We start from the raw sequence: 27,690 nt of genomic DNA on the forward strand, positions 1-27,690 counted from the left end.
AGGAAAGTCTTGTGCCGCAATCACAGGGAGAAGAATCAGAAGAAGGAGAAGATCACTCCTTTGAATATTTTAATGAGATTTCACATCCAAAGTACAGAGTACCTATGGATAGATGTTAAAATTCTCAAAGATATACTACACTTAAAATCACCAATGCCTGAAGAGGGTGCACAAAATCAGTGAACTGGTGCGGACTCGAAAGGCCAACATGGCCTGTTTCCGCTCCGTAAATGGTTATATGGTTAATATATTCAAGGTAAAATGGGTGCATATTATGTTACCCCAAAACCTCTTGATCCACAGATTTTTGATAAATTTTTTGAAAAAATTGATTCAATCAGTGAAAAAATGGATGGAAATCTTGCAGAAGTGAAAGCAGATTTTAATACTCAACTGGGAGTTATTAGAGAAGAAATTACTGTAATGAAGACAGATATGGCAAAGTGTAATAAAACTTGATAAAATTAAAATTCAGAAATTTGAAGACGACTTTCAGGAATGTCATATGGAGGTAGAAGAATGTAAAATTACAGTAAACAAGTTAGAAAATTCTTTTACAGTGTGGGATATTCAGAAGAAAGATTTATTGCAAAAATTTGATATGTTGGAAAATCAGAGCAGAAGAAGTTATGTAAAAATTGTTGGTTTTCCTGAGAACTTTGAAGGCTAATCCAGTACAATTTTTTTTCTAAATTGGCTGCCTGAAATTTTGGGACCAGAGAATTTTCCAAATGGTTTGGGACTTGATAGAGCACATAGAGATCTAAAAAAAACCGTATCCGGGACAACCACCATGCTCTATTTTGATTAAATGCTTACGGTACCAAGATAGAGAAATTATTTTGAAAAAGGCAGTTCAAAAAACTAGGGAACAACAAAGTCCTTTAATGATCCAGAATAATAGAGTATTCTTTTATGTGGATTTGAGTAATGTTAAAAGAAGAAAAGAATTTAACCCAGCAGAGTCAGTTTTGTTGAAGAAGAGATATAAATTTGTTTTTCGATACCCAGCAGTTCTTAAAGTTTTTTTATGGACAATTTCAAGCACAATTTTTTGTTAATGAATCTGAAGTTTTGGCATTTGCCAATTTATTGCCTAATAATAAGCAGAATGGAAGACAACGTTATTCATTTCAACATATCGAAGGGGATCAAGAAAAATTGAAAGGAGGGATTCCAGCAGGAAGACAGCCGACTGAGGTTCAAGTTGAAATTGATGATGAGCAAGTCAACAGAGACCTTGAAGAAGTTTACATACTTGATCGACTGATTGAAATTAAATTTTGATATTCTGTCTGGGGGAGGAGAATTCTTTTTTTCTGCTTTCCTCTTCCGAAGCCTCGTGCCACTTCTCGTAATTAAGTGAGTTAGTGCTGACCCAATCAGTGCTTTTTGGGTTTTTTCTTTTTTCTTTTATTATTTTATCATTATTTGCGGTTTCTTACTTTCTATCTTTGGAGATGTTTTGAAAGTTGGATGTGGAGACAAAGATGATCCAAGGTGGAGAAAGGAGTTGAGTATTTTTTAAATTGCATTATTGCAACACATAGTTTGAATTATGTAACATTTAATGTGAACGGGCTCAATAATCCAATTAAAATTAAGAAGTTGAAAGTAGATGTTACTTTCCTGCAGGAAACTCATTTAACTGAGAAAGAACATCAAAGGTCAAAGAGAGTTGGTCAATTTATAGCTTCATCTTTTAATTCTAAAGCACGAAGAGTGACTATTTTAATTAATAACAAGTTGCCATTTAAATTACAATCAACAGTAATTAGTTCTTTTGGTAGATTTGTTTTGGTAAATTGTCAAATTTATTCAGAATCCTGGATTTTTATGAATGTGTTTGCTCCTAATATAGATGTTGAAAAATTTATTCAAGATGTTTTTCTTAATTTGGTAGAAGTCAATGGAAATATAATAATTGGTGGAGATTTTAATTGTTGCTTGGATCCAATTTTAGACAAATCTATAAAATTTTTAATGAAAACAAAAATGGCTAAAAGAATATTGATGTTAATGGAAGATTTAAATTTGGTGGATATTTGGAGGAAATTAAATCCTAGAGAGAGATTATTCATTTTATTCTTATTGGTTTGATTCTTATTCTAGAATAGATTTCTTTTTTAATTTCAGCTCATTTACAAGGAAGGATTGATTATGTAAATATGAACCTAGAATGTATCAGATCATTCACCATTATTGATGTCATGTTTGAACTCTGATAGAATTAATTCAATTTATAGATGGAGATTTAAAAAAAAGGTTGTACAAGAGCATCAAAATCAGGACTGCCAGGCTGGGTAATATCATCTTCCCACAGCCTGTGAGATTGATTAACAGTAAGTATCTTGTAACCATGTAAATCATCTCAAATATTTATATATTTATTTTGAATATTTATGTCATCATTATGTACTGTTTATTGTGGGCTTTTCTGTGAGCACCATGTTCTGGAGCGACAGACATGGGCTTCAACGGACCCATTAAAATAGCAAGGAAAGAGTTACACACAAGTCAGGGAGAAGAGTTTAAACAGGAGTATTCATGGAGCTTGGTGCTTTAGCAGACGAATCAAATCAGGATTCATTAGCAGCAAAAATCAAAGTAAACCAGGCATAAGTGGAGCAGCCATTGTTGGAATGTCCATTGCGTGAGTGGCCCAGTATCGGATTTGGAGATCTGGGCTCTGACTCAAGAGGTTTCAGCCCAGTAGAGGCTGATGATGTGCTGCAGACAAGGTCTTTTCATAATTAAGTAGGTAGTTGAGATGACTACCGCACCATTTTCTTCAGCTCCCTGAAAAGGTGGCACTGGAGTTTGAATCCTTACCCGAGGAGGTTTGGTAGATCGAGGCTGGAGAGAAACCAGGATTGGAGGCTGAGTCTTCAAGGTAGGCCCAGCTTCTTCCATCTCTGTAACTTCAGTTATATCTTTTTTTTGCAGTCTGTATTTTAGATTTTTTTGCAGCCATCTTTTCAGACCTCTAGAAGAGTTTTAAAATTATTCAACATTTTAAAATGTTTTTAAAAAGTCGGGTATTGCATCCAGCTGCATTCAATTGTCGTGGTTCATGTTAGTACCAATGACAGAGATAGGGAAAGGGATAAGTTCCTGAAAAAGGAACTTGGGTGTGGTAAACCATTGTTATGTGTAATTGTCTGGTCAGGAACACCTATTGGCTGGTTGTAACTGTGGCCCCTCCCCACAGGCTCCTGTATAAAGGTGACTGTTCCACAGCCCCCTGCAGCTCAATGCAGGACAACCAAACAATATGGATGTGCTTGTGTTCTTAAGTGAATAAAAGCCTAATGGTTTCTTTGCAATAGTCTTTTGAGTAATTGATGGTGCATATAGGGAGTTAGAAAGAAAGCTAAAGAGCAGGACCTCCAAGGGTGGTAATCTGGATTGCTGCCTGTGCCACCTACCAGTAAGAGCAGAAATAGGAGGCTATGGCAGATGAATGCGTGGCTGAAGATTTGGTGCAGGGGCAATGGTTCAGATTTGTATATCATTGGGATCTCTTCTAGGACATTTTGACATTGAGCCACCTCCAACAATGGCCAGAGGTTCCAAAGGAAAAAATATCCCTGCACATGTGCAGAACGCATAAAACGGGAGTAGTGCTGGAAGAAGGAAGCATATACAAACTGCTTCAACAAGAAGAAACAGAAGAATCAAATTCTAATGATTCTGAGGTTTTACAATCAGAAGAATAAGAAATGGAAGAAGAAAGCTGAAAGTTAGAAAAGGTAAAACTGTTAAGTCTTTGAGTATGTATGATTTGGATAGGTAAAGGAAGGCAATGATGAAGGAAATAAAGCAAAATGGAGCCTTAATGTTAAAATCAGAGGTAGAACTAAACATGTAGTAGTGATAAATTTGCAAAAAAGATCTGAAGAGATGGAAGTTAAAGGAACAGAATTTGAAACTGATTCAATTAAAGATTAGATAAGGAATATACAAACTAATTTTACTACTGTTCAAGATCATATGGCCTAATAACTGGATGCTTTAAAAAATTTTAGTGGAAGAAATAATATAAAAAATGTTGGACTTCAAGAAGGGGATGAAGGAGATGATTAATTAGACAACTTTTTCAACATTGAATCCCACAAAGTCTTGGGAGTCAAAGAATTTTAGGAAGATATTGAGATAGAAAGAGTACATTGAGCTTTAAGACCTTGACCACAATCAGATCAAAAGCCACATCCAATACTGTTAAATTCCTCTGGTATCAAGTAAGAGAGAAGATTTTGGAACTGGAAGCGAAACAAGCAAAGGAAAGAAGAGGGCTTTTAGAATATAATGGAAATAAGATATTTTTCTATCCAGATACAAGTTTTGAACTGAAGAAAGGAATTTAATTCAATTAAAAATGTACTGTGAAAATTGCTTTAAATTCTGCCTTTGCTTGCCACAATTTATCATGCACCAGATGACGAGCTCTTGCATGGACTGGTGGGCCTGATGTGTTTATGTAATGAGACGTACCATGGGCTGTTCTTGAGGCATTGAAGTTAGGGGTGAGAATATGGGGAAATTCATTGAGTAGAGCAGCATATGCATCCTTGTGTAACATATGTACTCCAAGCTGTGAAACTCTCCCCTTGATGCACGCCAGTGGATATGTCTGAAAGCTGGCGTGAACTAATTTTCTGCATTTTACGTCTACCAATAAGTTGTAGGAACGTAAAAAATCCACGCCCAAAATGGGTTGAGCGACAGAAGCGAGGACACAATTCCAATGAAACATAGTTCCACCTATTCCGATTGCGAACCGTCCAGTGCCGAAACTTGGAATGGCAGTTCCATTCACCGCTCGCAGGGTCAAGTGGCATTTTTTATACGTCCTTTCAAAATAGGTCGGCGGGAGCAAACTAAATTCAGCACCTATGTCTACAAGGAATTTGCGCTTACCGCATTGTCCTGAAGATACAATAGGCCTGTATGTACACCAGCTGCCGAGGCCACTACTGGCAGCCGGCTCTTTTGTTTCCCAACTTCATTTTGTAGTAGGTAGATGGCTGGATACACTTATGGGCATTTTTTTCCCCAGCAGCAATGGTAAAAACACCATTCTCGATGTACATCAGCACGTTCCTCTTTCTTGGATTGGACTGCAGATACAGGAGGCTGGTAGGATGTGGGAGATGCTTCTGCTGCAAAAACTAGATGTATTCAGACAGACTCTCGTGTAGGATACGATAGAGCCTGTCAGCCTCTTGAGCCATGTTATGGGGACGGCGGAAATCCATGTTACCAATGGGTATGGCAATGTGAGCTGGAAGTTTTGACAGAAATAAGGTTTAGAAAAGCAGACAATGGGAATGACCATCTGACAATGCCAGCATCTCATTCATCAGGTCTGATGGATTCTTGTCATGTAGGCCTTCCACCTTCAAAAGACGCATGCCACCCTAGTAAGTTCCAATGTGTCAAGAAGAAACTGGCGGAACCTGTGAACTGGTCTTCTGCTGGAGGATGAGCAATAAATTTGCTTATTCGCGATGCAGTGGCCGTGTCCAATGTACTCTCAACATGCCAAAATGTTGTATCTTCCGCCATTATACCCAGAAGACGAAACTGGGTTTCACCTTGAAGAAACCAAATTCAGGGTTTATGTGTCCAGAAAGGAGGCAAATGAAGCCCAACTGCATTAGCTGTCATGGCGACGGCAGTTGTTAATGCTGTTGAAATTTCCTCCTTTTCCATAATGATTCAAATTCGTTGAATCTTAACTTTGGGGTCACCAATTTGTAGTGGCTACTACAGTAGATGCTACTAAATAAAGGCAAACACACACAAAGGTAGTCAACTCAAGACTGGTTTATTGCAGACATACACAGACCTTTTATTCCCTGCCTGTTAATGAGCTCGTTAGTGAACCAGCAGGTTAAAGTGATGAGCCATTAGCGCCCCATACCTTTAGGCAGGGGCTTCATCTGATCCACTTGATGTACTTTGGCACCCGTGATGGCGCCACTGACGGTGGCGGTTCACAATACCGCATTGTGCGCCCGCTACAAAAGTTTTTTTTTGTATCATTGGCTATAGTTTTATTCTTTTTTTGCCTGTAATTATCCAAACAATTTTAAAAATTGAAAAGAGATTGGGTAGGACATGTTGCAGCACCTTCATTAAATTCCAAGGCTAGAAGGGGTAGCAATTTTGATGAATAAAAACCTTCCAGTTAAAATATAAAGTATTTATGGATCCAGTAGGTAGATATATAATAGTGCATTGTTGTCTTTTTTTTTGAATTTTGGACTTTTTTGAATATATATGGACCAAATTTAGATGATGAGAAATTTATATATTTAATATATTTAGCACAGTTAAAAGATGAGCCCAATGTATTTAAAGTCTTAGGAAAATTTGGAATAGCACCCACACTTATAAATTGGATCAGAGCTCTATATTATAAACCTTAGGTGAAAGGTTTACAAAATGGGCAAATATTAGAATCTTTTTTATTGACTAGACCAAGTAGACAAGGATGTCCATTGTCACAATCATTATTTATTTTAGCAATAGAGCCTTTGGTAGAATTAATTAGACTTGATAATTATATTGAAGGTTTTAAAGTAGACAGGAAAGAATACAAGATTAGTTTATTTGCCAATGATGTGATAATGTATTTGACTGAACCAGGTAAGCCATTAAGTAAATTGTATTTAAGATTTAAAGAATATGGTGTAGTATCCAGTTACAAAATAAATTGTGATAGAAGTGAAATAATGCCAATAGTAATGGGAGATTATGAGCAATGTAAAAGGGAAAGTCAGTTTCAATGTCAGAGAGATGCAATTAAATATTTGGGTATTTAAAAAAAATTACATAACTTATTTAAATTGAATTATACATAATTCTTGAATTATCTAAGAAAACAGAAGATGCTTTACAAAAATGGAAGGAACTACCTATAACATTAATTGGAAGGGTTAATTGTATAAAAATGAAAGTATTTCCTAGAGCACAGTACTTATATTTATACCATCAATTTTTTTTGCATGTAAGGAAATTTATTTGGAAAGGAAAAATGGCAAGAGTTGCATTAGAAAAATTAATATGGAAATTTGAATTAGGACTACAATTAACAAATTTTAGAATTATTATAGAGCAGCACAATTGAGATTTCTCTCTACTTTTTTTTCCAAGAGGGAGAGAAGCCAGCATGGATTCATATAGAAATAAATAAAATAGAAGATAAATCAGAGAATTTTATATAAATGGAATTATAAGTTGTTTATTGGAGATTCCTTTGTTAAAATATCTTTTTAAAATATGAAGTAAAATACATTTGGAAATGGGAATAAGAATTTTTCAGATACCAGGAATGATATTGAATCAGAATCGCCTTATTCCTTTTACAATAAATAATATTTTTTAATATTTGGTTTAACAAAGGAATTAAGACAATAGATTGTTTTCAAGGTTCAACTTTAATTACATTTGAACAACTGAAAAGTAAGTATGGAAATACAAAACAATACAATATTTTCTTATTATCAGTTAAAGGCATATTTAAGAGATAATTTAGGTCCAGATATGATATTATCCGAACAAAGTTATTTGGAACAATTAATTACTGATGTAAATATTAAAAAAATATTTAAAAGTTTATTTCAATTATGTATACAATTTTTCAAAAAGGAATCTATAAACCAGGAGTTCATAAGTCAAGACAAAGATGGGAGAAAATTTTAAAAATAGTTATTAGAGAGGAAACTTGGTTAAAACTTTCATGATAGTATGATTAATACAATTAATGTCTGGTACAGAATGGTACAATATATTTTCTTTACATCAACTATATCTTACTCCACAGAAATTAAATGGTTTAAATTCAAATTTTTAGATGTAATAAAGAAATTGGTATTTTTCTACATTCTATGTGGGAATTTTCAAAATTAAGACCCTTTTGGATAGAATTGGGTTTATTTTTGGAAAGAGTTACAAAAGTTAAGTTTCGTCAAGATCCAACTTTTTTTTTTAAACTTGGAAATATTTTTTACTCAGAAATGTAAACTGAAATTAAATAAATACCAAAAAGAATTTGTTAAAATAGCCTTAGCAGTAGCTAGAAAATGTGTGGCAGTAACTTCGAAGTCAGATGCGTATTTGGGAATAAATTGATGGCATACTGAAATAGATAGTTGTATACCTACTTGAAAAGGTTACGTATAATTGACATAATAAATTTGAATTCTTTTCAAAAGATTTAGGAATCATATTTTCAAATTGTAGGAAATAGGTTGTAATCATCCAACCTGAATCTTCTGACTCCTAAAAATTAAGATATGTTAGATTTTATTTAATAGTTTTACTTAAATAATATCCAGGTGTTCTTTTTTCTTCATTTTTTTCCTTCTTTTCTATCAGGCTATTGGGGGGAGGATGGAAGGGAAAAAATTCAAAAATCACTATGTATTAATTTTTAATATTTTTGAACAAGAAATTTATGTACAAGTTTTAATGTATTTGTGAAATTAAATAAAAATTTCCAAAAAACAGCACCGAAGGTCTTGTATTTAAATGTCTGCAGAATAAAAAAAATATCGTTGGTTATCTTGTAGCTCAGCTGGAAGTTGGAAGGTATGATATTGTGGCCATCACTGAGTCATGGATGGAAGATCACAGCTGGAAACTAAATATCCGTGGATACACAGTGTATCAGAGACAGGGTGTGGGATGTTTCTGCTGGTCAAAAAGGAAGTAAATCTTTGGAGAGAGGAGTCATTGGATCAGAAGCTACAGAATCCCTGTGGGTAGAATTAAGAACTGTAAGTAATACCCTATCATTGTTTGATAGCTCTTGGCCTGCTTTCATTGGAACTTAGAGAATGAGGAGGGATCTCATTAAAACATTTTGAATGTTGAAAGGCATAGACTCAATAGATGCAAAAAGGTGATTGCCCATGATGGAAGCGTCCAGGACAAGAGGACAACTTCAGGATTGTAGGGCACCTGCTTAGAACAGAAATGCGTAGGAATTTTTTCAGCCAGAGGATGGTAAATCTATGGAATTTGTTGTCGCAGGTGGTTGTGGAGGCCAGGTCATTTGGTGTATTAAAGACAGATTGATAGGTTCTTGATTAGCCAGGGCATCAAAGATTATTGGGAGAGTGGATAGTGGGGTTGAGTGGGAAAATAGATCTGCTCATGATTAAATGGCAGGGCAGACTTGATGGGCTGAATAGTCCATTTCTACTCATGTCATATGATCTTAGAATAGATTGACTTCCAATATCTTCCTTTGGCTGTGGCACAACCTTTGCCAATAGAGAATTATCACCTTCTTAGCCATCAACGGTAAGTTTCAATTATTTAAGTTGTTACTTTATAGACCCAAGGATATAGCATCAGTCTTTAAAAATGTACAATTAGAAAACACCAGTGATTCTCTGGTGAGATATTTTATGTGGAAACGTAACATTTCAATTCTTGAAAAATTGTTTTGGTTCTTATTGCTGCTCGAGACCTCTTAATCATGGATTCACTCCATCCACATCTACTCTAAAAGGGCCATTGCACTGCCATGCACATCACAGAGCTCCAAATGCCATCCAGATTTTCCTGCTCAAGATAGTTTTTCAATTTATTACATAGATGATAATTAAAGCAGTTTCAGCCATGACCTTTGTCAGGGACTTGAACATCCAACTAAAAAGGGATAACTTTCAAAACTCAAAACAAAAGAGAAAAAAATAAAAAATTAATTCAATAACCATTCAATTACAACTTCTGGAAATTCCATGTATATGAACAGCATACAAGTCATCTGATCATGAAAGAAGACTAACCATAGGTGGCAACCAAGCAAAACAAGAGTGCTAAGAAGTGAGTCTATTTATACAATTCAAAATAATGCCACTGATTGGATGTTCTCTAAATTTCTCCGCTATATTTGCATAGGAGTCGCAGTAAGCGTGTGGAAAGTTCAAATCACCTACTATAACAACATTATGTTTTTAAAAACTTTCTACTATTTCTCTACAAATTTGTTCCTCTAAATCTCACTGATTACTGGGTAGTTTCTAGCAGCCATTTTCAACAGGGGCCTTAAGCCCCCCCCCCCCCCCCCCCCAGGGGCCACAGCACATTTGGGAGGGGGGTGCATGGACTGAAATCAAAATAATTTTTGCTTCACCCCATACCCTCAGTCAACAAACCTAGTCTGCCCTGTCTGAGCACTGAGTGAAAATTTCCAACTAGCAATACGACCCATCCCCATTACATCTAAAAACAATGGTATCCCAGAACATTGAGCTGCCAGTCCTGCTCCTACTTGAATCCAAGTCTCATAAGTAGCTATAATTCATAACTCCATGTGCTAATCCATGTTCTAAGATCATCTACCTTTCAGACAATGCTCCTTGCATTGAAATAGATGCAACTTAGTACTGTGGGTTCAATGATCCAAACTCATCCTGAACATATAAAGACCCCTGCTTGCATATCAGGCTGTGCACATGCCTGTTTTGTGTAGTCTGATAAAATTGGTATTTATCTCAACAGGACATGGTAATGCAGAAACAACTGTGTCAGCAATGATATCAGTATGCTTCTGAATGTGCAAGTCACCAGTAAACCAAATAATGCTCTGAATTTATATGCACTTTGGATCTTAAAGCAAAGTGCAGTCCTTTGGTCAATCCTTTCAGAGCCAATTTAGTGAATCACTAAGGTTCTCAAATTGGTTTTTGACTGCCAGTGTGAAGTCACTGAATCATTATGCAGAACGACTTTTCAGGGGAGGTTGTAGGTTGCATTTAGTCAGAAAGATAGTAGAAGTCTAAAACATTGATGGGTGCTTTTAAAACCAGGATGCACTTTCTTACTTTCTCGATTAAATCAGTTAGTGATCATTTCAGCTTGTTGCTATCTCACAATATCCAGTCATTTGTAGCTAAAAGAATGGGTCACATCTTCCACTTATCTAGAATTATCCATCCTTAACAAGCAAATTTCATTGTTTTAATATCAGCATTACAGAGACGGAAAATAACTGTGATATCTATTTAACCTACAGGGATGTATCTCATTTAGTAACCTTTACAACCTATGTGAAATAACAGAGCATTTTGAAAAAGGTACCAACTTTGTTCCCACGAAGTTAAGTACTTGCAACAATAATAATCGGCTTATTAGAACACGTTCTGTGGAAATTTACAGTCAGCCAACAAGTCAGGCGCTTTCGAACTAAATGTGTGTGGTTTCATTTTACTGGTGACTTGCACATTCAGAAGCATACTGATATCATTGCTGACACAGTTGTTTCTGCATTACCATGTCCTGTTGAGATAAATACCAATTTTATCAGACTACACTCCTGACACAAAACAGGCATGTGCACAGGCTGAAGACTGCAAAAAAAAAATGTTAAACTGACAGTGAACTAAAACTTGGCCTAGGCAATTTCAGTAAATTGCAAAACCATGAACTTAAGGAAAACCAAACCAAATTTAAAATCAGCAAAAAAGGATAGCAATGCCTGAATGCAGAAATTATGACATCCAATCCAAGAACAAGAGCCCTTGTCCACATTATCTGCAAAGCAAGTGCTCTTCGTCATAAGCTAGATACAGGAATAACAAGCCATGTTCAACCTTTCATGTAATTTCTCATCAATGATGATCAAAATACAGGGTGGGTGATTGCTTCATGAAGCACCTGTAATTAAGCCATAGGAATGAGATCAAATTGCCTGATCCCTACCACTTTAATCTCCATACCATTCTGATCTCTGTGGTCTGCTAAGAAGACTGGGAGCAGTTCAAGATGCACCAAAGGAGGACAAAGGGATTAATCAAGAGAGCAAAAATAAATTACGAAAGTAAGCTTGCGGTAAATATAAAAGCCAACTGCAAAAGCTTTTATAAATATGTCAAGAGGAAAAGATTGGTGAAATCCAGAGTAGGTCCTTTGCAGTCGGAATCAGGGGAATATATAATGGGGAATAAGGAAATGGCAGACCAATTAAATTCTTACTTTAGTTCTGTTTTTACAAAAGAGTGTGTAGGGGTTAATTGGTAAAAGGCCAATAAATAAGAGGGACAGCAAGCGGCCCAGCGAGTGAGTGGCCCAGTGAAGAAGTGAGACTTCCAGGCTTTGGCTCATCAGGCTTCGGCAAAAGCAGGCGGAGAGAAAGCTAAGATAGTCTTTATTACTACTTCATTGGGGTAAGGGATGAGTGTTCAGGCTGTGTGTTGTCGGGAGTGCCGGATGTGGGAGGTCCTGGAGTCTTCCAGTCTCCCGGATGTCCATATCTGCACTAGGTGTGTCGAGCTGCAGATTGTCAGGGACCGTGTTAGGGAACTAGAGCTGCAGCTCGATGACCTCAGGCTGGTTAGGGAAACAGAGGAAGTCATAGATAGGAGTTACAGTCAGGTGGTCACGCCAGGGCCACGGGAGGATGAAAGGAGAGGGACAAAAAACCGTAAGGTACCAGAGAGGAGCCCTGTGAATGTAACCCTCAGCAATAAGTATGCCTCTTTGAGTACTGTTGAGGGGGACATCAAAGTTGGGGGGAGCAACAGTGGCTGTGCCTCTGGCACAAGGTCGGCCCCTGTAGCTCAGAAAGGGAGGGAAAGGAAGAGGAGGGCAATTGTGGTAGGAGACTCCATAGTTAAGAGGACGGATAGGGGATTCTGCGGACGCAGCAAGGAGAACCGGATGGTGGTTTGCCTCCCTGGTGCCAGGGTTCGGGATGTTGCTGCTCGAGTCCCAGATATCCTAAAGTGGGAGGGACAGGAGCCAGAGGTCGTGGTACATGTAGGTACCAATGACATAGGGAGAAATAGAGAAGAGGTCCTAAAAAGTGAGTACAGGCAGTTAGGTAGGGAGTTAAAAAGAAGGACCGCAAAGGGGGTAATCTCTGGATTACTCCCTGTGCCACATGACAGTGTGAATAGAAATAGAATGAGTGGAGGATTAACACGTGGCTGAAGGGGTGGAGTAAGGGGCAGGGTTTTAAGTTTCTGGATAACTGGGACCTTTTTTGGGGGAGATGTGACCTGTACAGTAAGGACGGGTTACACTTAAATCCCAGTGGGACCAGAATCCTGGCAGAGGTATTTGCTAGGGCTACTCAGGATCCTTTAAACTAGAATGGTTGGGGGGAGGGAACAAAATAGTACAGAGCAGTAAGGAGAAGGTTAGAATGAAAACAAAGAAAGTTTGTAGTAAGTATTTGAATATGGATGGGCAGGTGATAGAGAAGGGAAATGCTCTGGAAGAAGATGAAGGGCAATTGGCAGGAAAAGTAAATAATGTTGTTATTAAAGATGAGGGAAAACAGGGATTAAAAATTGAGAAATCTCTGAAATTCATATATTTTAATGCCAGGAGTATTGTAAAAAAGGTGGATGAGCTGAAGGTGTGGATTGATACTTGGAAGTATGATGTGGTAGCGATTAGTGAGACATGGTTGCAGGAGGGATGTGATTGGCAACTGAATATCCCTGGGTTTCATTGTTTTAGGTGTGATAGAGTCGGAGGGGCAAGAGGAGGTGGGGTTGCATTGCTTGTCAGGGAAAATATTACAGCGGTGCCTAGGAAGGATAGATTAGAGGGCACATCCACGGAGGCTATTTGGGTGGAACTGAGGAGTAGGAAAGGAGAGGTTACTCTTGTAGGGGTGTATTATAGACCACCTGGAGGGGACTGAGACCTAGAGGAGCAAATCTGTAGGGAGATAGTAGATATTTGTGATAAGCACAGGGTTGTAATTATGGGAGATTTTAATTTTCCACATATAGATTGGGAAACACATTCTGTGAAAGGACTGAATTGGTTAGAGTTTGTGAAATGTGTGCAAGATAGTTTTTTACAACAATATGTAGAGGTGCCGACCAGAGAAGGAGCAGTGTTAGATCTACTGTTGGCAAATGGGATGGGTCAAGTGACGGAGGTTAGTGTTGGCGATCACTTCGGGTCCAGTGATCATAATGCCATCAGCTTGAATGTCATTATGGAAAGAGAGAAGTCAGGGCCAAGGGTTGAGGTTTTTGATTGGGGAAAAGCTAGATTTGAGGAGATGCGAAAGGACTTGCAGGGTGTGCATTGGGACAATTTGTTTTATGGGCAGGATGTAGTAGAGAGATGGAAGTCTTTTAAAGATCAGATTTTGAGAGTGCAAAAGCTTTATGTTCCTGTTAGGTTAAAAGGAGGGGCAAAAGGTTTGAGAGAGCCGTGGTTTTCAAGGAATATTGGAAACTTTGTTCGAAGAAAAAGGGAGGCGTACATTAGATATAAGAAGCATGGAGTTAAGGAGATGTTTGAAAGTTACATTGAATGTAAGAGGAATCTTAAGAGAGGAATTAGGAAAGCTAAAAGAAGGTACGAGGAAACTATGGCAAGCAGGGTGAAAACTAATCCAAAAGAGTTCTACAAATATGTTAATGGTAAGAGGAAAGCTAGAGACAAAATTGGTCCCTTAGAAAATCAGAGCGGAAAACTGTGTGTGGAGCCTAAAGAAATGGGGGAGATATTGAACAGTTTCTTTTCTTCGGTATTCACTAAGGAGAAGGATATTGGGAGATGTGAGATAAAAAAAGAAAATTGAGTAAATATGGGGAATATAGAGATTACAAAAGGTGTAGTTTTAAGGCTTTTGAAGAATATAAAGGTGGATAAGTCTCCGGGACCAGACAGGATCTTCCCCAGGACATTGAGAGAAGTGAAGGAGGAAATAGCAGAGGCTCTGGCGGTAATTTTCCAAATGTCATTAGATATGGGGATAGTGCCGGAGGATTGGCGCGTTGCGCATGTGGTTCCGTTATTTAAAAAGGGTTCAAGGAGGAAGCCTGGCAACTATCGGCCTGTAAGTTTGACGTCTGTGGTAGGTAAATTAATGGAGAAAATTCTTAGAGATAGTACTTATAAACATCTGGATAGACAGGGTCTGATCAGGAGCACTCAACATGGATTTGTGGGAGGAAGGTCATGTTTGACCAATCTGATTGAATTTTTTGAAGAAGTGACTAGGAATGTGGATGAGGGTTGCGCAGTGGATGTTGTCTATATGGACTTCAGTAAGGCCTTCGATAAGGTACCACATGGAAGGTTAGTTAGGAAGGTGCAGTCTTTAGGTATAAATTTTAAGATAGTCAAATGGATTGAACATTGGCTGAAAGGGAGAAGCCAGAGAGTGGTAGTGGATAATTGTCTGTCAGGTTGGAGGCCGGTGACCAGTGGTGTGCCTCAAGGATCTGTATTGGGCCCATTGTTGTTCGTTATATACATTAATGATCTAGACGATGGGGTGGTGAATTGGATTAGTAAATATGCAGACGATACTAAGATAGGTGGAATAGTGGATAATGAAGAAGGTTTTCAAGGATTGCAGAGGGATTTGGGCTGCTTAGAAAAGTGGGCTGAAAAATGGCAGATGGAATTTAATGCTGATAAGTGTGAGGTGCTTCATTTTGGTAAGAAGAATCAGAATAGGACATACGTGGTAAATGGGAGAGCATTGAGGAATACAGAAGAGCAGAAAGATTTAGGAGTAACGGTACATCGTTCCCTGAAGGTAGAAACTCACGTGAATAGGGTGGTGAAGAAGGCTTTTAGTATGCTGGCTTTTATCAATCATTGCATGGAATATAGGAGTTGGGAGGTGATGTTGAGATTGTATAAGACGTTGGTGCGGCCTAATTTGGAGTTCTGTGTGCAGTTCTGGTCGCCTAATTATAGGAAGGATATAAACAGAGTGGAGAGAGTGCAGAGAAGGTTTACCAGAATGTTACCTGGGTTTAAGCATCTAGAGTATAGGGAGAGATTGGACAGATTAGGTCTTTATTCTTTGGAGCGTAGAAGGTTGAGAGGGGATTTGATAGAAGTATTTAAGATTATGAAAGGGATAGACAGAGTGGATGTGGATAGACTATTTCCGTTAAGAGGAGGAAAGATTAAAACAAGAGGACATGAGTTAAGAATTAAGGGGCAGAGGTTTAGAGGTAACATGAGGGGGAACTTCTTTACTCAGAGAGTGATAGCCGTGTGGAATGAGCTTCCGGGAGAAATAGTGGTGGCGGAGTCAATTGTATTATTTAAGAAAAGGTTGGACAGGTATATGGATGAGAAGAAGATGGAGGGTTATGGGCATTGTGCAGGGAGGTGGGACTAGAAAGGGGTGTTTGGTTCGGTGCGGACTAGAAGGGCCTAATGGCCTGTTTCCGTGCTGTAATTGTTATGTTATGGATACAAATAACCTCCCAAGGATGTTGGGAAACATAGAGACTAATGCAAGGGAGGAACTGAAAGAAATCAATATCTCTAAGGACATGGTCTTTGGGAAATTAAGTGGTTTGAAGGCAGATAAATCCCAAGGGCCTGATAATCTACATCCTAGGGTACTTAAGGAAGTGGCCATTCAGATAGCAGATGCTTTAAGAATCATTTTCCAGAATTCGATGGACTCAGGATCAGTACCCATGGATTGGAGGGTAGCTAATGTTACCCCACTATTTAAAAAGGGAGGTAGAGAAAAAGCGGGGAATTATAGGCCGGTGAGCCTTACATCAGTAGTGGACAAAATGATGGAATCCATTATTAAGGATGTAATAGCGGAGCATATGACTAGCAGAGAAGGGATCGGACAGAGTCAACATGGATTTACAAAAGGTAAATCGTGCTTGACAAATCTATTGGAATTCTTTGAGATGGTGACAGGTAAAATAAATGGGGGAGAGCCAGTGGATGTGGTGTACCTGGACTTCCAAAAGGCCTTCGATAAGGTCCCGCATAAATGACTGGCTTACAAAATCATGGCTCATGGGATTGGGGGCAAAGTATTGATGTGGATTGAGAACTGGCTGGCAGGTAGAAGACAGAGAGTTGGGATAAATGGCTCGTTTTCTGAGTGGCAGGCGGTGACCAGTGGGGTGCCACAGGGATCTGTACTGGGACCCCAGCTGTTCACAATTTACATTAGTGATCTGGATGAGGGGATTGGATGCAATATCTCCAAATTTGCAGATGACATTAAGCTAGGAGGGGTTGTGTGCACGGAAGAGGGGGTCAGGTAGCTCCAGTGTGATTTGGATAAACTGAGGGACTGGGCAGATACATGGCAAATGCACTACAATGTGGATAAATGTGAGGTTATCCACTTTGGTAATACAAACCGGAGGGCAGATTACTATTTGAATGGCAATAGATTAAGAGATGGGGAAGTGCAGAGAGACCTAGGGGTACTTGTACACCAGTCTCTGAAGGCGAGCATGCAGGTACAGCAGGCGGTTAAAAAGATAAATGGTATGTTGGCCTTCATATCAAGAAGGTTTGAGTATAGGAACAAGGATACCTTACTGCAGCTGTACAGGGCCTTGGTGAGACCACACCTGGAGTATTGTGTGCAGTTTTGGTCACCTTATCTAAGGAAGGATGTTCTTGCAATGGAGGGAGTGCAGAGGCAATTCACCAGGCTGATACCTGGAATAGCAGGAATGACTTATGAGGAAAGATTGCACAAATTGGGATTGTACTCGCTGGAGTTTAGAAGATTGAGAGGGGATCTCATAGAGACATATAAAATTCTGGCAGGACTGGACAGAATGGATGCAGATGGGATGTTTCCAATGATGGGAAAATCCAGAACCTGGGGCCATGGTTTGAGGATAATAGGCAATCCATTTAGGTCCGAGATGAGGAGGAATTTCTTTACCCAGAGGGTGGTGAATCTGTGGAATTCATTGCCACAGAGGGCAGTAGAGGCAGGTTCATTAAATATATTTAAGAGGGAATTCGATCTATTTCTTCAGTATAAGGGTATTAAAGGTTACGGAGAGAAGGCGGGGACGGGGTACTGAACTTTAAGATCAGCCATGATCTCGTTGAATGGCGGAGCAGGCTCGAAGGGTCGAATGATCTATTCCTGTCTTCTATGTTTCTAAACATAAGAAATAGGATCGTGGCTAATCTGCCTGTGAACTTGGCTTTACCTACCTGCCTTTTCCCTATAACCTTTAATTCTCCTACAATGCAAAAATCTATCTGTCTTTTATGGTTAATGGTAGGGTTCTGAACAGTGTGGAGGAATAGAGAGATCTTGGGGACCAAGTCCATAGATTCCTCAAGGTTTCCTCCCAAGTTGATTAAGATAGTAAGAGGTGTGTTATCCTTCATCATTAATCAGGAGATTGAGTTCAAGAGCCATGAAGTCATGTTGCAGCTCTCCAAAACTCTGGTTATTCCATGGACTGAATATTGCATTCTGTTCTGGTTGACAGGAAGGATGTAGATGCCTTGTGGGGGGTACAGTGGAGATTTACCAGGATACTGGATTGGAGAACATGTCTAATGAAGCAAGGTTGACCAAGCTAGGGCTTTTTTTCTTTGGAGCAATGAAGGATGAGAGCTTACAAATGAAGTATACAAGATTATGAGGGGCTCAGCCAGCTCCTTTTTTCCCAGATCGATAATTGCTAATACCAGAGGGCATCTTTTTAGTGAGTGGAGGAAGGTTTAGGGAAATGTCAAGGTGTCAGAGGTTTGCTTTTCTAAACAGAGTTGGGGAGTTTGTGGAGGAAGGGTGGGGGTGTGCCTGGAATGTATTGCTGGGGTAATGGTGGAAGCTGGTACAATAGGTATATTCAAAAGATAGGCACATAGATGTAAGAAAAAGAGAGGATTATGGATGTGAGGTAGGGAAAAAATTAGATCATTGTGGTGGAGGAAGTCAACATTGTGGCTGAAGGGTCTATCCTGTGCTGTAATGTTATACAGGTGTGTTCAGCAACTTGGTCCAATTAGCACATTAGACAGAGCCCTGTGTTGTCAATCAGGTGAAGAATTAGACTTAGTACTGTGGCTACAAAATTAGGATTTCAAGTAGCCACATGAAAGGAATAAAGCTTTTTAGTGCCAATCTGCAAAAAGCCACAATCTCACAGAAAATAATACAGTACAGGAACAGAACCTTTGACCAAGTGTCTGTGCTGAACATAATGCCCAAATTAAACTAAAACTTTGCGCACGAGTATGATCCACATCCCTCTCTCCCTGCATATTTATGTTTCTATCCAAAAGCCTCTTAAGCATCTTATCTATTTCCAGCGCTAATTATTTCAGGCACCTACCTCTCTCTGTGTAAAAAAAAAAAAATGACCATCTCACATCTTTTAACTCCCTACCAGCATCCTTGCCTCTCGCCTCACCTTAAATGCATCCTCTGGCATTTGACATTTTTTTTACACTGGCAAAATAAATTCTGACCATTTATCCTATAAATGTCAGTAAATAGACTGGCAAATCCAAACATTTCTGTCCATATCATAGTTTTTTTTTAAAAACACACAATCTCAAGCAATTTCTCAGACAAAACTATATCTATATTCATGTCATCCAAACTCAACATGCCACCAGTTCCTGCTCTAAATTTGCTATATTATACAGCTGAAGACTCAAATCCAGAACACTAGAACTTGGCTTCATTGACTGCAGAGAATTCAGAAGTTGTGCCAGTGACCCCAAGTGCACCAGAGGGAATGATTGTGTGTGAACAAACACATTCGGAAACCAGTTCACCCTGGTCTTACAAATTGAGATTTGTTTCAGCATTCTGCTTCAGATAAGAATCTGAAAGTGGTGAAATATAATCAAGAATTGAAACTATGCTGCTTGGAAGTGACATCATATCAAACATGTATTTAACCTCTAGGTCTGATTAAACTCTGCTTGGGAGAAAGGCCTATCAGCTCACCCATCACAGACTGCTCATTCTTTTGGAAACAACATGACTGCAAATGTAATAAGTATCTTTTAAACATCTGAGCACAGCCATTATTGGTCATTAATATTTTATTTATTCATTACCTATTTAACACACTATGCTATCCCTTGAGGCCTAATACACTGGCAGCTTTCTCTGTCAGCACACTCAAGTCAAGTTTATTGTCATCTGATTGTACAAGTACAACCCAACGAAACAGTGTTCTCTGGTCCTCAGTGCAAAATATGCAACCTGACAGCACACAGAGAAATAATACACATAGAACCATAGAACACTACTCAGAAACACACCCTATTGGCCCTTCTAGTCTGTGCCGAACCATTTTTTTTTTTGCCTTGTCCCACTGACCTACACCCAGTCCATAGCCCTTTATACCTCTCCCATCCATGCACCTGTCCAAATTCTTTTTAAATGTTAAAATTGAGCCCACATTCACCATCTCAGGACAAGTATTTCATCTATACAAATAAATAAACAAATATGAATACGAGAGCTTGGGTGGTTAGTGTGAGCAGTTCATTTGGTCATTCAACATTCTCACTGCCCAATGGAAGAAACTCCTCAGCCTGGTGGTGCTGGCTCTGATACTCCTGAACTTCTTCCCCAAGGGGAGCAACTGAAAGATGCTGTGTGCAGGGTGGAAATGGTCCTCAATAATGATCCCGGTAGATCATGTCAATTGGAGGTGGTGGGGGGTGGGGGGAGATTCCAGTGATCCTCTCTGCCACTCTTATGGTCCTGTGGATTGACCTCCGATCCATTTCTCTGCAACAACTGTACCACACTGTGATATAGCCAGACAGGACGCTCTCGATAGAGCTCCAATAGAAAATAGACATAATGGTGGCCAGTTACGTTGCCAGCTTCAGTCTTCTCACGAAGTGCAGTTGCATCTTCCTGACAAGTGAGGAGATGTTGAGTGTCCATGATAGATCACTAGTTAAGAGAACTCCAAGGATCTTGGTGCTCTCCACTCTCTTTACAACAGATTTATTGATATATAGTGGAGGGTGGTCGTTCCTAGTCCTCGAAGTCCACGATCATCTCCTTGGTCTTGTCCACATCGAGACTCAGTCTGTTACTCTTGCACCATTTCACAGAATTTTCCACCTCTTCTTAGTAGTGCGACTCGTCATTGTTGCTGATGGAGCCAACTACTGTTGTGTCATCTACAAAGTTGATGACACTTTTGGAGCTGGATCTGGCGATGCAGTCGTGGATCAGTAGCGTGAACAGGAGCAGCTTCAGCACACAGCCCTTAGGTGTGCCAGTGCTCAGCATCATTGACCTTAACTCGCAAGGAAGACTTGTGATCTATTATAATCTTGACTCTTACCATATGTGCCTCATGTCACTGATGACACACAGCTGTCTGTGAATCTTCTGTGCATACCCCTGCTTTGCCTTCCAGATTGCATGGGAGAGTTCAGCTCTGGCTGATCTTACAGCCATCCTATACTCTCTCCTGAAGGCAGCATCACAAGCTCTGAGTAGGGTCTGGTTTCTGGTTAGCCCTGGTTGTGGAACATTTGATCTCAATGACATCCTCAATGCATTTGCCAATGTAGCCATTCACTGCAATAGGGTTAGGGTTAGGGTCAGGGGCCACCTCCCTGAAACAGCGCCAGTCCACGGTCCCAAAGCAGTCGTGCAGCCTTGCTGTGGAACCCACCCTCTCCCATCTCCACACCCCACCCCCCCAATACCCAGCCATGTCCTGATTGCCTTGCAAACTTATCTAGTTTGCATTCCCAACGGTCCGTACACCGGGTTAGTAGGATGGATATGTGATCCAAGTAACAAAGGTGGGAGCAAGGTACAGCCTTGTACACACCAGGGACATTAGTGTACACCCGATTCAGGGCGTCTTCTCCTCCTGGCAGTGGTTTACTTATTAGTGAAACAGTGGTAAGACCATTTTCAGGTTGGCGTGATTGAAGTCACCAGTAAATATCATAGCACCATCAGGGTGGGAAGTCTGGGCTTCGCAGATGGCACAATAAAGCTCCTTCATGGCTTCACCCTCATTATCTGAAGGCAGAACATTTATTGCAGCAATCAGGATGTGCGGAACCAAAGTGGCCACTTCAATCTCGTGCACCACCATCTCGTGTACCGCCATCTTGGAAAAAAATGTGCAATTGGAGCAACTGTGTTGCAGTGCGAAATGAAGAACGGCAAAATGATCGGACATGATCGAGTCGGAGTTCAGTAAAAGTCGTTTAGACAAACAGTCACACGCAGCTTTTGGAAAACCCTGTGCATTCCAAATGACGTCATCACATTGTGACGTCACTTGGAACCTCTCAAGCCGGTTCGATTAAGCCTCCAGTGAGCTGCATTATGGGCCACCCACCACCCCCTCCCCGAGAACTGTCCACCGCTTTTGGGCAGACATCTGTGCCTTCGCGTCGGGGGTTGCGGCAAGGACCAATCAAGGTCAAGATGCATGGGTTTTAGTCAGTCAATCATAAATTTCTCTGGATGCCCACAAATATCCAGTACACAAGTTGTATGATTGTTTTATAGCATTCAGAAGGGGCCTTCATATGGTCCCTGTAAGGGTGGCCCATACGCACACCTCTACGCACAAACTCACAGTCCAAATTTTCCAAGTCGCTCTCACAGTCTGCCTAATTCTTCAGTTGGTGGCACCTCCTGTCCGTGAGCTATGGGCACAAACTCCCCAGGTACAATGAGAGGGGCTCCATAAACCAACTCTGCCAATGAGGAGTTGAGATCCTCCCTGGGTGCCATTCTTATTCCCAGGAAAATCCAGGGCAGCATGTCCACCCAATCAGGTCCCTGGAGGTGGGTCATCAATGCAGCCTTCATGTGCCTATGGAACCATTCCACTAGGCCATACGACTATAGCTGGTAGGCTGTCGTGTAGTGGAGCTGCATGCCCAGCAGTCGTCACAAAGCATCCCAGACTGTGGAGGTAAACTGTGGGCCTCTCGTGGAGGTGATGTGTGTGGGTAGGCTGAACCAAGATACCCAGGCAGAAATAAAAGCTCTGGCACATGAATCGGTCAATGAGTCTGTTGTTGGAACTGCCTCTGGCCACCTAGTGAATCTGTCAATGACTGTTAACAAGTACCTAGAGCAGGGGTGTCAAACTCAAATTCACGGAGGGCCAAAATTAAAAACTTGGACTAAGTCGAGGGCCAAACTAAATATTTATTGAAAATTTTCAACAACATCTGCATGTTTTCTCTTCTTTCAACATATGTAATGTTAAACTTTAGGATATAACTTTAGGAGGATAATGTTACAGGTCAGGAGTAGGTAGCTCAAGTTCACCCTTTGCTTGACCTGAGGGAAACCTATTTGGTCCTTGTGGAGATGTAGTCAGCATTCACAGGCTGTGTCCATTTTGGCCTGCATCAGGACTCAGCATTTCCTGCTCACTCCTCAGGCTCTAGGCCTCTATTCACCCTCGACCCACCATCCCTCTACCTGACCAGTCCTTTACCCAACCTTTACCCAAGGAGGAAGGACACTAACCTCTGCATCCATGTTGGTTAGAAATTTGTGCTGGAAGAGTTCGTCCCAGACGTAGAGTAGACTGTTACAGTAGCCAAATGCCGTAGCCATTAGCAACGACTGGCCATGGCGTTTCCTGGAGTGATGCTTGACAGAGAACATGTGCCCTCGTTGCCGGTATTCATGGAGCCTGGACCTTTGAATGTGATGCAGCACTAATTTCTGTGGGCCTTGCTGTTTCGTGCGCCACAGAACCTCTACATAGGCAGCCACTGTTCGAGGGTTATCAAAGTTCTCGTCAGCCAACAGGAGGCAGATATCTTCTGGCATATGCTCTAAAAACAACTGCTCAAAGTACAAGCAAGGCCTATGGCCGTCTGCCAGTGCCAACATGCCGTTCATCAACTCTGAAGGGGCATGGTCTCCCAGGCCATCGATATGGAGGAACCGTACAGCTCACTTGCATCCTGAGAAGGAAGGCTTTTAGAGTTTTGTGCTTTCTGAGAGCTAGTGGGTCCTGAAGGAAATCCATTACTCAACAGACCATGTCCTAGTTGAGGGTGTTTACCACATGATAGTACACAGTGGTGTCCACTTATATTTTGTGAATGTGGAACTGTGCCTCAGCCTGCCCAAACCAAACTTCAGGTTGAGTGGTCAAAAAAACAGGCAGTTTGAGCAAAACCAATGCGTTGTCCATGTTGGGTCCAAAATTGTTTTGGGCCAGTCGGGGTCACCAAGATAGCAACTGTGTTGCAGTGCGAAATAAAGAACAAGAAAATGATCAGACGTGTTCGAGTCGAAGTTCTGTAAAAGTTGTTTACTCAAACAGTCACCTGAGGCTTTTAAATCCCTGCATGTTCCAAATTACATCATCACATTGTGATGTCATGACATCACTTGGAACCTCCTGACCTGGCTTGATTAAGCCTCTGGCTACACAGTCACTGTTCCACCTTCTTGACAAGTGAGGAGACGTTGAGTGTCCATGATAGGTCACTAGTTAAGTGAACTCCAAGAAACTTGGTGTTCTCCACACACTCTACTACAGAATTGTGCTGTGTAGGGGAGAATGGTCGTTCCTGATCCTCCTGAAGTCCACAATCATCTCCTTCATCTGGTTCACATTGAGACTCAGGTTATTTTCTAGAATCATTTCACGGAATTTTCCACCTCTTCTCATTGCTGCTGCTGCTAAGGCCAATTACTGTTGTGTCACCTACAAACTTGATGAAACTGTTGGAGTTGGATCTGGCCATGCAGTCATGGGTCAGGAATGTGAACAGGACCAGGCTGAGCACACTGCCCTGAGGTGGACTAGTGCTCAGCGTGACAGTGCTTGACGTTCTGTTATCGACCCAGACAGACTGTGGTTTTTCCATTAGGATGTCCAGGATCCAGTTACAGAGATGGGTGTTGAGTCCCAGCAAGGACAGCTTTTCCACCAGCCTCTGGGGACTGATCGCATTAAATGCTGATCTGGTCAATGAATAGCAGCCTGATGTACAAGGTGTTATTCTCCAGGACAAGATGGAGTGAAGGTAAAAGGCTATTGCATCATCTGTGGAACAGTTTCTTCCATAAGTGAACTGAAATGGGTATAGCTTCTCTGGGAAGTGTGCTTTGATGCATTTATTCACCAAACACTAGAAGCATTTTCATAATGATGGTCAGTGGAGTCCTTCAGTACCCAACCAGGTATGTTGTCTGATCCCGTCGCCTTGTATGGGTGCACATTGGATAGAGTTCCTCTTGCCTGTTGTGGCTATGCAGGGAACCTGTTCGTCAGGGGAATATGGAACTTTCTTTGATGTCACCATGTTTTACTAATCAAACCTTGCATAGATGATGTCATTGTCCTTAACTCGTAAAGTTGACTTGTGATCCATTATAGTCTTGATCCCTTGCCACATGCTCCGCATGTCACCGGTGTCACACAGCTGTCTGTAGATCTTCTATGCGTATCCTCGCTTTACTTTCCTGTTTGCATAAGAGAGTTCAGTCCTGGCTGATCTTAGTGCCAACCTATCCCCTGCCCTGAAGACAGCATCACAAGCTCTTAGAAGGTCCCAGACCTCTGCATCAACCTTGGTTTCTGGCTAGCCCTGGTTGTGAAGCATTCAATCTCAGTGAATGCACTGCTGCACTCCAAGAAGAACGTAAGCATATATGCCTTTAATAAGATGTCATTTCTAAAATAAGTGCAGAAATAATGAAAGAAATATATTTACCTATTTCATATTCAAAAAGTAATTTCACTTATGAGTGATCAAATACTTGTGAATTGTAATGTGAACTTGTCTACAAACATTTAACACTGATCACCACATTATCAGTCAGGGTTATGCCTGTATTTATAATATTCCATGAACCTCACCCTCAGAGCAATCACATTTATTCCATTCTCTCACTAATTTCCCCATTATCTTTTCTCACATTTTTGGAATGTGGGAGGAATCTGGAGCACCTGGAGGGAATGAAACATGAAAATCTGCAGATGCTATGATTGTAGTAAAACACACAGAATTGATGGAGGAACAAGCCCAGTGGTTCACAACCTTTTTCTTTCCATTCACATACCACTTTAAGTAATCCCTATGCCATCAATGCTTTGTGATTAGTAAGGGATTGCTTAAGGTGGTATGTGAGTGGAAAGATTGAGAACCACTGATCTAGATCCAATTGTTACTGAAATATTTTGCTTGAGAAAAATGGTCATTGGCCCATTTCCTTTGGAGTTATGAAATCGTGCACATAACTAGTCAATGATGTATGATTAAAACAATGGTTTTTAAACTTTTCTTTCCACCCACATACCACTTAAGCAATCCCTTACTAATCACAGAGCACCTATGGCATAGGGAACACTTAAAGTGGTATGTGAGTGGAAAGAAAAAGGTTGAGAACCACTGAACTAGCCGGTCTTACAGCGTACATAGGAGGTAAAAATATATTACCAACGTTCCTAACCTGAGCCATTCTTAAAGGTATAAGCAAAAATAGGAAGGCATCTGGATAAAGACTGGAATTTGAAAGGTGGAAGAATGGGAGGGGGAGGAGTCCAGACCAAATTGGATATGAGGAAAGGTGAGAATTAATTTTGATTCTGTGAAAGAGGACAGAGGGAAAAAGGAAGAGAGAGTCAGCCAGAGCTGGGAAAAGGTGACAGGGGGAAGTGGGGTTGGGGTGGGGAGGGGGTTTAATAGAAACCAGAAAAGTCAGACAGGCACCCAGACAGAAGATGGGATGTTGTTCCTCCAATTTGGGGGTGGTCTCAGTCTGCCAATGCATGAGACTGGACAGACACGTCAGCAAGGTAATGGGACAGGGGAATTGAAATGAGTAGCCACTGGGAGATCCACACTGTTGAGAGGGATAAATCCGAGATACTCAACAAAGCAATCTCCCAATCTATCCAATGCAGAGGAGACCACAACTGGAGCACTCCGCGGATGCAGTAGATGATTCCTGCAGATTCTCAAGTAAAAAGTTGCTTCACTTGGAAAGACTGTTTGAGGCTCCGAATGAGGGAGGAAGTGTGGACACAAGTGGAGCATCTCCTGCAGTCACAGGAGTATGTATCTAGAGGATGATGGGTGAGGAGAGAGGAATGGACAAGGGATTGGTCCCTGCAGAAGGCAGAGGGTGGAGGAGAAGGGAATATGTGTCAGGTGGTGGGATCACACAGTAGTTGGCAGAAATGGTGGAGGAGGATGTGTTTGATGGAGGCTGGTTGGATGGTATGTGAGACAAGGGGAATCCTGTCCTTGTTGCATGTGAGGGTGGACAGGGCCAGAGCAGGTGTATGGGTAACAGTGGATATGCAGGTGAGAGCCGAGTTGATGGTGGTAGAAGGAAAGCCACATTGTTTGAGGAAGGAGCACATCTCTGATGATCTGGCATGGAAGTCCTCATCCTGGGAACAAATGCAACATAGATGGAAGAATTGAGAGAAAGGAATGGAATCCTTTGTGGGCTTCCTCCACCCTGTCCCCTGTAAGTGATCAACATTCTCCCTGTGACATATTACATCACTATTCTTGGCTCTACCTATATCTGTGAATATTTATCTTATCTTTTATATTTTAATTTACACTTGCCTATTGGTGTTGTATCTGTGCAAGCATGAAGAATTTCAATACACTGTACATTGTTCTCATCTTAATCTCCACATGGCAGCACCAAAGGTCAGGAATTTCTGATCTGACATTGTTTGTCAGACCTCCTTGACCCAACAGTCAGGATAGGGGTTAGAACTTGTATTGGGGAATTGGCTTGGTTTCTCTTCCTGGCCTGCTAATGGATTTCCAGCCCCTGCAGATGAATCTGGGTGAAGGTAATAATGTGGATACATGAACTGGAGAAAAAGCAAAAAATGGATTTCCAGCCCCTGCAGATGAATCTGGGTGAAGGTAATAATGTGGACACATGAACTGGAGAAAAAGCAAAAAAGTACATAAGGTATT

At 40.6% G+C, this 27,690-nt stretch overlaps 1 protein-coding gene and 1 long non-coding RNA gene across 7 annotated transcripts in view; one reads left to right on the forward strand and one right to left on the reverse strand.

Annotated features, from left to right (window-relative positions):
* Positions 1-24,053, reverse strand: part of LOC138763672 (cytosolic phospholipase A2-like) — a 139,958-nt gene extending 115,905 nt beyond the window's left edge. For all 3 annotated transcript variants that reach the window (XM_069938214.1, XM_069938213.1, XM_069938212.1), the window contains exon 1: positions 23,246-24,053. In XM_069938214.1, the coding sequence (XP_069794315.1) occupies positions 23,246-23,626 (381 nt within the window). In that variant the 5' untranslated portion in view covers positions 23,627-24,053. The remainder of the gene's footprint in view (positions 1-23,245) is intronic.
* Positions 1-27,690, forward strand: part of LOC138763676 (uncharacterized) — a 62,163-nt gene that overhangs the window by 33,835 nt on the left and 638 nt on the right. Inside the window, exons 3-4 of one of the 4 annotated variants that reach the window (XR_011357713.1) lie at positions 2,247-2,342; positions 8,580-8,786. This is a non-coding gene — a long non-coding RNA (uncharacterized lncRNA). Of the gene's footprint in view, positions 1-2,246; positions 2,343-2,795; positions 2,857-3,530; positions 3,771-8,579; positions 8,787-27,690 lie in introns of those variants that run through there. The other 3 variants (XR_011357714.1, XR_011357716.1, XR_011357715.1) reach the window with 3 other exon arrangements.

The sequence above is a fragment of the Narcine bancroftii genome, chromosome 5 (genome assembly GCF_036971445.1).
Source record: "Narcine bancroftii isolate sNarBan1 chromosome 5, sNarBan1.hap1, whole genome shotgun sequence".
Taxonomy (NCBI): domain Eukaryota; kingdom Metazoa; phylum Chordata; class Chondrichthyes; order Torpediniformes; family Narcinidae; genus Narcine; species Narcine bancroftii.